Genomic DNA, 12,359 nt, shown 5'->3' on the forward strand with positions numbered 1-12,359 from the left:
AGAAAAAGGTAACACTACATGCACGTTAATATGCTTTCTCTTTTCTGTTTCAGTGTTACCATGACACACAGAGCAGCAGCAACAATGCGGTTGCTACAGAATAAACCGATGCAATATTAAAATAGGTCTTAAAACATTTTATTTCCTAAAATCTGATCTGGGAAAAGTTAGCCACCACTATCTTAGAAGTCAGAGAACTCAGAGAAAAACACAGAAAACACAGACTGTCCTGCTCGTGAAGAGAAAGGTAAGAGATGATCTGATCTACTCTCTACATGGGACATTTTGCATCTTTAGCAGAATAAACGTCTCCTTTCCTTAGCAGAAGAAGACAAAGCATGTCCCAGCTACTAGAAACTTAAGCAGCATAATGTGATTTAGAAACAAACGGTGTGGATAACAAACAGCAACTCGCTCAGAAGGTGGTGGGGACGTGTGTCTGTGCCAAGCAACCACAAAGAACAAAGCAACTGGTGCCTTCCAACAGGATCCGCTAAACGTCCAGTAAAAGTTATAGATTTGGGCCACCACATGGACCTCGGGAAGCTCAGCGCCCCTCGCGACTTTCCAGAACTTTCCCATGGGATTAGCAAGGGGCGAGGGAAGAGCGGGACACTGTTGTCAGTGCATTCAGGACGCCTTGAAGAAGCTATGCCGCTGACATCAGGTCTCCTCAGATCACTGGAGCGATATTTGGGGGCCGGAGGGTGGATGCTCTCCGGAGGGGGTTGTTAAACCAAACCGTTGCTGGGGGGCCCGCGGGTTGCCCGTCCCTCCATCCCCATCCCAGCAGGCTCCCACGGGCGGCAGGACGCGGTTACCTCTTCCTATGGAACCACTCCTCCCGCAGCAGCAGCAACCTCGCCTCAAGCCTGGCCACGGCCTCCATGCTCGCTCCTTCCTTCCCGCCCACCCGACGCCGCCACCATGGCAACGGGACCGTACCTCCCCGCGCGGGCGCAGGGGTGCCGCTCCCCAGCGTCGCCCTAACGGCGGAGAACAGCGAGGCACCGGCGGCATCGAGAGCACCGCGGAGCCGCACCGGGACGGAAGCAGAGCCAAGGTAGGGTGTGCTGAAGGGGATGCGGTGGCTCTAGGCAGCGGGCCGGAGAGAGACTGAGAGGAGACATGGTCGCGCCCGGCTTCCTCCCGGTGCCGCAGCTGCTTCCGGGCTCTCATCATGGGGGCCTGAGGAGCAGCGCTGGCCGCTTGCGCCCTCCCCGCTCGGCCCTCGCCTGCCAGCCCCCGGTCCCCGCTCCGGCCACCCTCGGCCCAGTCTCTGCGAAGCGGCGCCAGCCTCCCCGGGGAGCGGCCAGGGGAGGCGCCGGGTTCATGTTCCGGGTCGCTGAACCTGCCTCGACCCGAGCTCAGGCGGCGAGAAAGAGCTGGTAAGCTCGGGCCCGGGGGGCGCCCGCCGGACGGGGGAGAGAAGGGGACGCTTCTCCGCCGCCCCCTGCCCTTGTGCGGGGCTGCGGGGCCGCGGGCGGTGCTTGAGGGAGGGGATCGGAAGCACCGTATCTGCGCCATGCCCGGCCGCTGCCGCCCTGCGCCCCCCGCCGCTGCCCGTTAACGCTGAGGGGGAGACGGTGGGTTCCTCACCGGGGGCAGAGGCGTTGGAGGCCGGGCAGTGCCACCGTGGTTCGCCGTGGTTGTAAGCGAGCAATGTGCTGGAGGGAGGAACTTCCACCTCCTTGCTGATATAGGGACAGGAGGTAAAGGGTGGATCGAAACTTGTTTTGTGTGTGTGTTTGGGTTTCTCTGACTGATGTAGATCCTCTGAGGACTAAACCCTTTGCAGTGTGTGCGGCAGAAACGCCCGGTCGGGTGGTGTTACTGCTCCGAAGCTGTTTTGTTGCAAACCAAGAATCAACAAGTGCGGCTCCAGGCAGTGAGCAAGGAAAGGATGGGGTGATTCTGCTGCAGTGGATTTAACAGATTTACTGTCTATGTAATTCACAGCGTAGTGACCATACTAGTTTTATTGTGGAACTGAGGAGGTACTGATTAACAGAACAGGAAAAGAGAGAAGTGAGTTTTGTTAATAGGCCGTGGAGCTATAAAGGCGGGTAGTGGAGAGGCTTGATGGAAGCCAGATGTCCCAAACAACCAGCTGGGAAGCCTTCAATTTCCTTCATGTAATGTTACGATCTTGTGATATGTTTGTATGGGCTGATGCGTGTAACTTCTCGTCAATTTCACTTTCATTAATGGAAGTGGGGAGGAGCATTGTGGGGTTTTGTCTGTTTTCGTGAGTGTTGGTCATTTGAGGACTTGAGGCTGTATTACCCATACACATACTTGCTGGTAGAGTTCCCACATCTGAAATAGATTTATTTGTTTTTTTAAGATGGGGTTTGGTTTGTTTCTTTTCTGGGGATGGGCAAGAAGAGGAAAAGAAAGGCTTGGTACTTCATTTGCTTACACAGGAAACTCTGTTTTTCCTCCACTTCTGCTGCTACTACCGCTTTTTTTACTGTGGGTATTTTTGTGCTGTGCTGCTTTATCTTTTGCTAAATGGGAAAGCTTTCAGAGAGGGATTTTGTTTGCCCAGCTGCTCTATATTTGCTAGAGATTTGCCAGTATTTCTTGGCATGCGAATTTGCCAAGCCTAAATGTAACTTTACTTCTGTGGATGTAATTCAGAACACTTCAGAGAATGTGGTATTCTGTAGTGGTGGAAGTATTTTTGAGTGCTAATGCTGCATACAGTAGACACATTGCTGAAGACATTCCAAACTTGTATCTGTGCTCTGAGGAAGTTTTCATTACGTACTCGACCTGTCATTTCTCTTTATATTTTACTGGTTTGTGTCCACATAAACTAATTTAGTTCCAGAGGCTTTAAAAATAGTGTTCACCAACACAAGATGTGAGAATTTGCCATATTCTTCTGTCATTGTCATCAGATAGTAGTAACTTTGCTTCTGCAGTTACACTGCCTGGAGCAATTCAGTGCAGAGAGAATTACTGAAGTCTTATCTGTAGGACTGCTAGTTTAGCAGTTCTGAAGGAAGAGCTGTTAAAAATCTGACTGCTCCTTAGGGCCACTCGCTTATACATCAGTTATTTCAGAAGGTGTCTGTTAAAGGAAACCCATTTGAGTGAGATGCAGGAAAATGCTTGATGTCTAATGCTCGATGTAGACAGTTAAGAACTTGTGCTTTCTAAAAACAGGAAAACCCTAAAGTGAGTAGATTCAGAACAGCCACAGAGCAAGTGTTCACTTTGAGTGATAAAACTCCTCTGGAGCTGAATGCTTTTAATTTCCATATTGTGAATACAAGTGACAATTTAGGAATGGTTTGCATTTGGGTTCTTACTGGGCACTTTGATTCTTTTGATAATGACAGTGGTGCTTTAAGAGTTCATGTGTTTCACCACCTTGACATTTAATGAAATCATACCTCTGCAAAGGGCAAGCATATCAAGAAATGGCAGCAATGGGATCTCAAGAATTGCTACCTCTATGAGAAATTGTTCCAAATCTCATTTCTAGCTGACCAATTCATTTGTGTTAAACCTTTATTAAATGCAGTTCATGTCAGCCTCTTCCTGACTGTATTCCATTACTCTGCACTGAACACTCCTTCACTGATAAGTATGAGTAGACTTGATAGTATTTATGTAGTGCCTTCTTAGATAAGCAGCAGTTGTAGAAAAATCAAATGTATTTATTGCAGGTTTGTCTGGCCCTGATTTTTAGGGGGATCAGTGGTATAATCAGTTAATAAAATTCCATCATTCCTCAAATAGTAATAACTTTTTGTTGTATCGAACAAGCTTAAGGAAAATCCAAAACTTGTCTAAAGGAATTTCTCAGATACAGAGTTGGTACTAAAAATTACTGTGTAGTGTGTGTTTGGAGGAATAAAATGTTGCTAATAATTGTATACAATTGTATGTGAGCAGTATATTTGATATAACAAAGAGTTAATAGACCGTTCCAGCAAGTGTACTGATTGTCTTTAATTGTAGAACAAATTTAATGAATTTACCTTTTTTTATTTAACTCCTTTTTTATTCTGTGAAACTGATTTATATACACATGTAACTGACTGCAAGAAAAGTATAGTTGGCATACCTTGAAGATGTGAAATAGCCTGGGATTTGGGGTTTGATTTTTCTTTTTCTAATATAGATGTGCTCCAACGTAGGATCCTGAGTTCATAGCATCATAGAATCCCAGGTTGGAAGGGACCTCAAGTATCATCTGGTCCAACCTTTCTAGGCAAAGCATGACTAGATGTCCCAGCACCCTGCCCAGCCGAATCTTAAAAATGACCAGTTTTGGGGAGTCCACCACTTCCCTGGGAGATTATTCCAGTGGTTGATTGTCTCGGGAGTCCTCAATTTTTGTAACTGTTCGCACAATCTTATATGAAACTCTGAATAATTATATTTTCTAACATATAATTTCTGTAAGTTTCTGGTCTGTCATGGTCATTTTATGGTATGAAATTACATTTGTAGTAAGTTTCTTTGGTCTGCATGTCAGGTTTACTTTGAATGTGTTGCCAGTGCCTTGGCTCTTAGTCTTTACAGGAAGCACTGGTCAGGTTCCTCAGGAGTGGAAGAAAAAGGGGATTCCTGATAGCTTGCTCTTACGCCCTCAGCAATGGGTCGAATGCTTTTTGGTCACGGTGTAGCTCTGTGTACCTGGTTGTCCAGTGGGCAGTGCCTAAGGACATAAATATGTGTGGATGTAGAACTGGATGCTTTGTGTCTTCCTCTTAGTGGTGGCTGTTTGATGACAGGTAGGTTTAAAGAACCTGGGCACAACTTCTGTTCCTGATGTATATCATAAGCTTCTACATAGCGTTGGTTTGTCAGTTATTTCCTAATCTACCATCATCTCTTGCTAGCTTTATAATACTTTTAAGTTGTGTTGCTCCACTTTGCTTTCGCCTTTGTGTATCCCGAGAACCATGATAGTTCTCTGGTTTTCATCTATAAATCCTTCAGGCAAAGCAGTGCTCCCAACCAAATGCTTGGACCAGTTCAATCCAAATTTCAGTCACAGTCATCAATAAAGCAGAAGTCTCAAAACTAGTGTTTCTAAGGCTTTGTGAAAGTAACTTTTGAGGTGGAGAAATGAGATTCAAATTAGTGCCTGTCTGAAGATAAAGATACACTGTGAACACAGATGCGTTACAAGGCATCAGAGGATCCGTATGGGAAAAGATTAGGGAGAGTCACTTTTATAATCCCAATGTGCAAGGAACTGCTTGGGTTTCTTGTGTTCTTTGCTTGTGAGCAAGGTGGCTTGTGAAGGCAGCAAAGATCCTGGCTTTTCTCAGGAGTGATGAGATGCAGATGCGGCAGAACTTTAGCTGCAAGAAACCCCGTATGTATTTAGCAGGGAGAGGTTTAGAACTAGAAAGTAAATGTAAATGCAGCTGTTGGTTTGGTAAAAGATACTGCTTCTCCATGTGAGTTGTGTGACTAAATTAGCTTTCTTGTCAGTGTGTGTTTGTTAAATATTTCATGTGCAGTCAGAGCTCTGCATTGTTTCATGCTTTATGTGGGAAGTGAACAAAAACGGTACCTGATTGTCACTGGAAAAGCAGCTGCCCATTGTTTCCATTAGGAGTTTCAATACTAATATTAATAGTGAACACAAGCTGTGTGGACTGTTTTGGAGTAGGTGAAAGCAGTTACACTGTTGCCTGTAACAGTACCGTTAGGGTTTGTTTTGGTAAGGGTTAGAGAAGAAATGGGTCAGCCTTTGAACTACGTGAAAATCACTTCAGATAAATGTAAAGGTCACTGTAGGCAAACTAGATTTTCTTATAGTAAAGTAGAATCTTCTCCTAGTGCAGACATTAGAGTTTATTGCTAGCTGTGGGCTGTTGCTGTAACAGCATTTTTATAGCCTTATGTGAGTCATGCTAAACTACAGCTCAATATTTTATGTACCTCAATATGTTGTTCTACATTCCTTATTACAACCTTTGAAGTTGCTCATCTTACTGAATGCAGTTGATGCTCACCAGTAATGCCTCAAACACTTCTTGTGGTTATTTTTCAAACTACTTCAAATGCAAATATTTTGGTTACAGTAACATCTGCAACAGTGATTTAAATTACTTCATAGGTTTGGAATACAAGCTGGTTGTAAACAATGGAGAAAGTTCCAAAACTGAGTTTGTCTGATAAATAACGCTGAAATAGAAACGTCCTCCTGAATTTTGGGGACAGGTTTCAGATTAACTGTTCTATCTGGTTGCTGTTGCCATTTTTTTTTTCTCCTCCAATTTTAGCAAGAGGAATGATAGCTCCAATAAAATTAATCAGAAGAGATTTCTTGGAGGATATTCAGGAGGATATTTAATGTGGACCACTGGCAAGTTGAAAATGCAATGTGAAACAAAAGCTGTGTATTGTATTCTAAATCTGTTACATAGGAGTTTCCACTGTCCCAGTTGATCAAGTAGTTTCCATAATCATCCTAAGGAAACATACATTGAAGTAATTATAATCCTGATTTGCCTGATCTAAGAGGTAATGCAATTAGGATACAGTTATATTATACATGAGACTATGGCTGTAATTTTGGGAGTAAACAAGGTTGCTGCCCTGTACAGATCTTAGTTCAGGAGGTGCAATGAAGAGACTTGATATTCAGTAGGGAAGATTAATTACAGGAGTGCATAAGATTCAAAGTTGTAGTCTGATGTAAATTTAAGTGCCTTTACTGCTCAGGGCCTTTTAAGTATCATATTATCCCATTACTTAAACAGTTAAGGGTGTTCGCTCTTCTTGAGCTTCATCTTTGATCTGGCACCATCTGTACTGACAATATTTTGGGAGGAATTCAAGGCAAGTTTAGATCAGATATATAAATCCAAGCTGGGTAGATTGTTTGATCTTGAAGTATTTCATAGAACTAAGGCAACTTTAGCCCCATACTTAGGCTGTTATCTGGAGTAAGCTGGTGTGTCCACTCTAGGAGCTACATTGATTTTAGTGATACAGTTATCCATATGGATTAAGGACACTGAGTTGAATGAATTAATCATAAACTGTGGTGTAAGACATCAGTGTTCCTGTCTTCCTCTCCCTTTTAATTTGTGCTGCAGGGACTCTAGTAGAATGGGCTGCAGGAGATGATATGTGCTGGTTCATATTCTGGCAAGTTAGCAGAAACCTGTTTGTTTTGAGAACTAAATGTAGTAAGCCTACTAGGTGAGTTTTTGTGCACCTCCACTTCACTAGCAATGCAAATGTCTGTGTCAGAAGGGCTGGCCAGGCAGCTGGGAGAATTGGTGTCTCATTAACCCAAATAAATGTGCTGGAGTTTGTCTGTTCGAGCCTTACAGCTCCTGTTATATTAGTGCAGCAGTATTGGAAAGCTCCTTAAATCTCAAGGGCATCTCATTTCTGGTATGAGCACTTGTGAGGATAGTTGTCTTCATGGGTGTTTAACAATAAGGCTAAAGGGACTAGTTGTGCAGTTACAGCTACTGAGAAACATGGGTTAATATATCTAAGCATTGTGTATAGAAACCCTGTACAAATATACCTGCACTTAGGTCTACTGGTGGTTGAAATTCCTTCTACACAATCAAACTCAAGCAAAACCCAGACCAACCCCCCATACTCCCCAAAACCCTCTGCAGTAACTGAAACGTTGAAAACTTGAAGGAAGAATTAGTTTGAAATCATTTTATACCACGTGTGGTAAATGCTCCAACCCTGGCAGTGTTCAAGGCCAGGTTGGACAGAGCCTTGGGTGCATGGTCTGGTGTGAGGTGTCCCTGCCCATGGCAGGGGGGTTGGAACTGGATGATCTTGAAGTCCTTTCCAACCCAAACCATTCTGTGATTCTATGTTTCAAAGTAATTTCTAGCTTAATTGCCTTCCACTCCTTTTTCCTGACTCTTCAGAAAATCCTTGCTTTATTTGAATGCTTTTCCTACTGTTTTGCGTCTCTTGCTTCTGAGAAGTACTTTTGTGTGATTATGGAGGTTTTGATCTTGTGAACCTAATGGATTAAGGATAAAATGTAGCATTTTTCCAGAGCTGTCTCACCCCTTACAAGATAATATGATGATTCTGCTATACTAAAAGCCAAAGGGAATGTTAGGTTAAGCGGGAGTAATAGGACTAGAGATTATAGGAGGATGGAAAAAGAAGTATGAGAAATAAATGCAAATGACACAGTAGTTTCAGGAATTCAGAATGAGTTTGTGTTTCTACCACTCTGTGTGCTTTTGGTGATCTCGGAATTGAAAGGTTTACAATAAGTTTTTCTGAATATCTTCAGAGAAGTTATTTCACAACCAGCTTGGACTTCATCTTAATCATGCTCTTCAGTTCCCCCATTCATATTCAAAACTTGTGTACTTTAAGGTCATGAGTGTCCATTCACCATTAAGTACCTTTAACATTGGAGAGAGGTGAACCTGTGTGCTACGTATTCAGATTTTCTACATATCTGCAACTCCTCCTCATCCATCAATTTCGATTGTAAAACAAAGTGAAGAGTCTTGCTTTTAAACGTCCTCTACATAATTTACTGGGTGTCTTCCACGTTTATCAGTCGGTGTAATGTAGTAAAGAGTGTGAACATTACTCCCTGCTTTACCTCAGTGAAAGGGGTCTTCTGATGCTTTGATGTGAGAATCTGGTTGCTGTGTTCACAGAGAAGGTTCACAGCCTTCAGAGAAGGATTAGAGTTCAGCAGCGATCACTTAATGTTTTCTTTGTGTAATTATGTTCATGTAATGCATGGGTGAACTTGCTGAAGCATACAGGGTCAAAGACATGCTAAATGCTAGTGAAATTTGAGGAGGAAGGAGCAAAAAAGGGTAAGGCCTTAAATCAGACGCTGAGTGTTCGGTGATACTTCTTGCACAATCAGGTAATTCTGTGATGTGGGGGGTCTATATGTGATTGGAAAGTTTGTATGTAATACTCTAGAATTCCCTCAAGCAGGTTATTCTTTCAACTTATAATATCTATTTTCAACTGATTAATATCATTCCACTAAATATTTTAAAAGAAACAGATATCAGAATTAGTCACTATTAAAAAAAGAGTCATATATTATCACAGAATTACTGTCTCAACTGCATTTTGGCATTTAGGCAGCATCCAGACATAATTATCCTTAAAAATATTTTACCATAATGACAAATTTTAAAGACAACTCCCTAATCTGCTATCAAGGAAGAATATTATGTATTCCATTTTCCATTCATACATTTGAAATGTGCTCCCTACCTGCAGTTAGAGTGAATGGTCTTTGTTGATGCTTTTGCCATGCAGAATCCCTGAAGACCATAAAATGCGATGATGTGAATTGGAACCAAACAGTAATAGTGAGGTCAAACACAAACTGGGGCTACCTTCCCCCTGTCTCCCCTTCTTTCCAAGACAGAAATGGGGAATGCTGTCTTTTAAAAGGATGTATGTTGTTGTGTTGCAACTTGCATAGGATTGGTTGGCAAGGTTTTGTCTCTCAGCAGGAATACAATAATCTTTACAGGATGGACATTAAGATTACCTTACTTAAAGTGACTAAAATGATTTGGGCAGGTAAAATTGTTATAGAGTTTATGCTTAATACTTTGGATTAAATTAATGTTTTCTTGTGTGCTTTTTTTTTCCCCTTGAAACGTGTAGGCATTTCAGTAGGACTATGGAGGAGCTGGTTCACGATCTAGTCTCAGCACTGGAAGAAAGTTCAGAGCAAGCAAGAGGAGGTTTTGCTGATACTGGCGATCATTCTCGAAGTGTGTCTTGTCTTCTAAAGCGTCAGGCAAGGAAAAGGAGGGGACGAAAAAGACGATCATTTACCACCCATCATCCTTGGGAGACTGGTCACTGCTTAAGCGAAGGTTCTGATTCCAGTTTAGAGGAATCAAACAAAGACTACAGAGAGAATCATGCTAATAAGAAAGACCACAGTGACTCTGATGACCAGTTGTTGGTTGCTAAGCGCAGGCCTTCCTCAAACTTAAATAACATTAGAGGCAAAAGACCTCTGTGGCACGAACCCGATTTGGCTGTCGACAGTTTGGGAAACAGAATTCTGCGCAGGAGAAGGAAGGTAAAACGGATGGCAATAGATCTGCCATCAGAAGTCTCTAATGCACTGACAATAACTCAACAGCAGGATAACAGCAGAGATCAAGAAATGGACAATAACAATAAATCATACCAACACCAAGAGTTCTCCAAGAGCAAAGTGAAAAAAAGAAAAGTAGCTGCAGCTCGGCAAGGACCAGAAGTCTTGGATGAAGGAGTAGTTATAGAAAATGAAGATGTGAACCAAGCAAATAAGGACAAAATGGAATATGAGGAGCAAAAAGGCTCAGATGAGAACATGAGTGACAGGTTATTCTTTCTCTTCCTGTTTACAGAAACTTTGGATAATATTTGCTTTTGTTATTTGTTGCTTGTATTGGTAATCTTTGGATTTTTCTTTCATTCCAGAGGTAAAATGCTAGCATCAATAGTATCTGTTTTAACAAGTTGCTCTAAGTCTACTATTTTTAATACATTTGACCTGTCTGGTTAAGGAATTCAGCGTAAAACAGTATGTCACTTAGCAGAGGAATAACCAAGAAAACAGGTTCTTGAAATAATACATTCTAATTGTTTCATGATTAAGAATGACAAGAATATACAAATGATTAATATGTTTTCTCCAAGTATTTCAACTGGTGACAGTTCTCAGACAAAAATGAAGTGTTTTTCCAATTTCTAGACTTTGGTGTTTTGATTATTATCTTGCTTCATCAGAAAGGTTGTCAGTGTTTAGTCACCATTTAGACAGTATGTTCTTAGGTGTCATGGGCATAAAAAGGCTGCAGGTTGCCAAGGATATACATCATTTACGAAATGCAAAAACCAATTTACAGTTCAGAAACACCTGAGCTTACCATTAGAAAAATGGGGGAATGATGACCCTTTGGCAGTACACCTCATCCATCCATTCCAGACAGCAGTCATACTACAATGGTAATTGTTTCCAAAGTACTGTTTTGACAACACAGGAAGGTGTAAGTCATTTTTCTGCCATACCTGCAGGGCCTGCTAAGCGTGATTATGTTTATTCCATGTGCCTGTTCTGAATGCAGAACTGTCAACAAGAAAGACTCATATGAAAACAGGTAATTTTGGTCAGTTGCTTCATAGCACTAGTGTCCCTGGCTTTTTTGTAAGCATTTTACCTATAAACTGTTAAGTCTTTTCCTTACTGGAGAGGTAGATTGAGATGCAGAGAGTATCCAGGGGTTTTGACCAGAGCAAACAGATTGGGCATTATCATAAGAGCAGCATCAGTAAGTGACTAAGTCCAGTTATTGTCAGAGAAGTTCTTCTAAGTCTTACTATTACATACTAGTGTTGTCACTCACCTGCAAACAATAAGCAGCTGAAATTGCTGAATGAATCATGATTAAGGATTGTTTCTAATGCTTTAATTACTAGAGCAGAAGCAGTCCTTCAGGGCAGCTAATGTAACCTCAGACATTGCCCTTGGACATGCAAGATGGGACTGTGTGTTGTCCCGAAGCCTTTAGAAAACTTCCCTCTTCTTTGATGGCACTGGGAATCTGTTTCCTCCCCAAAGTTCCGCTAAAGACAGATGGCTAAAAATTTCCTTGGTGCTAGGAACCATTGCGTAGTTTATCATATGTCCATAGCCTTGTCACGATAAGATTTTCTGTTATGCCACAAGAGTATCAGTTCTCAAAAAATTTGATAGCTAATTTTTAGGTGGACAGAGAGTGATCAATCAAAAGTCCTCTTATAGATTCCCCAAACTGTACTACTTCCAGGTCACTCTGAATATGTCTTATTTTTCACCAAAACAAAGTTACTGATTTAAAAATTCTTCCTCCTTTTCAAAATGTTTAATGTTTTATTACCCCTAAAGCTGCTGGTTTTCAAATCGTGATTCAAATGTTTGTTTCTGGCCCCAATAAATGGCATTTAAAACCATTCTCATCTTCACAGCGTTTTCCTCTTAGGCGTGTGGTTGAGTGATGGTCTGTCACTCTACTCAATTTCTTGTAATGGTCATTGGTACCAAAAAGTACCAAAAGGTACCAAAAGGCTTGGAAACTACTGGCTTAGAAAATTTGCATTCTTTAATGTGATTAGAAATCCACCATATCTAAGCCTCTTGGGTGCATACTGGAGCAGAATATTTTATGTGAATAAGTTTAACTCTGTTTAACTCTGTTTTATGTGAGTAAGTTTAACTCTCTTTAAACTAACTTTATTTAAGTGCAATATTTCCTCTATTGTTTGAGATCATTTAGCCAGAAGAATTGGAAATAACTAGTAGACTTTGCTCTTAAGAGTGTGTTCTAAAAGTAAAAGCTGAGGTTTTAAAAGGGAACATG

The 12,359-nt window shown here is 41.7% G+C and overlaps 2 protein-coding genes across 3 annotated transcripts in view; one reads left to right on the plus strand and one right to left on the minus strand.

Moving 5' to 3' along the window:
* The window catches only part of SPATA17 (spermatogenesis associated 17), an 81,337-nt gene extending 80,442 nt beyond the window's left edge, over positions 1-895 (minus strand). Inside the window, exon 1 of one of the 2 annotated variants that reach the window (XM_030499555.1) lies at positions 822-895. In XM_030499555.1, coding sequence (XP_030355415.1) covers positions 822-889 — 68 coding nt within the window. In that variant the 5' untranslated portion in view covers positions 890-895. The remainder of the gene's footprint in view (positions 1-821) is intronic. The other variant, XM_030499554.1, reaches the window with a different exon arrangement.
* Positions 896-1,159: 264 nt separating this feature from the next.
* The window catches only part of GPATCH2 (G-patch domain containing 2), a 116,720-nt gene continuing 105,520 nt past the window's right edge, over positions 1,160-12,359 (plus strand). Inside the window, exons 1-2 of the mRNA XM_030499785.1 lie at positions 1,160-1,388; positions 9,628-10,341. Coding sequence (XP_030355645.1) covers positions 1,333-1,388; positions 9,628-10,341 — 770 coding nt within the window. The 5' untranslated portion in view covers positions 1,160-1,332. The remainder of the gene's footprint in view (positions 1,389-9,627; positions 10,342-12,359) is intronic.

Source organism: Strigops habroptila, chromosome 10 (assembly GCF_004027225.2).
Source record: "Strigops habroptila isolate Jane chromosome 10, bStrHab1.2.pri, whole genome shotgun sequence".
Classification (NCBI taxonomy): Eukaryota; Metazoa; Chordata; class Aves; order Psittaciformes; family Psittacidae; genus Strigops; species Strigops habroptila.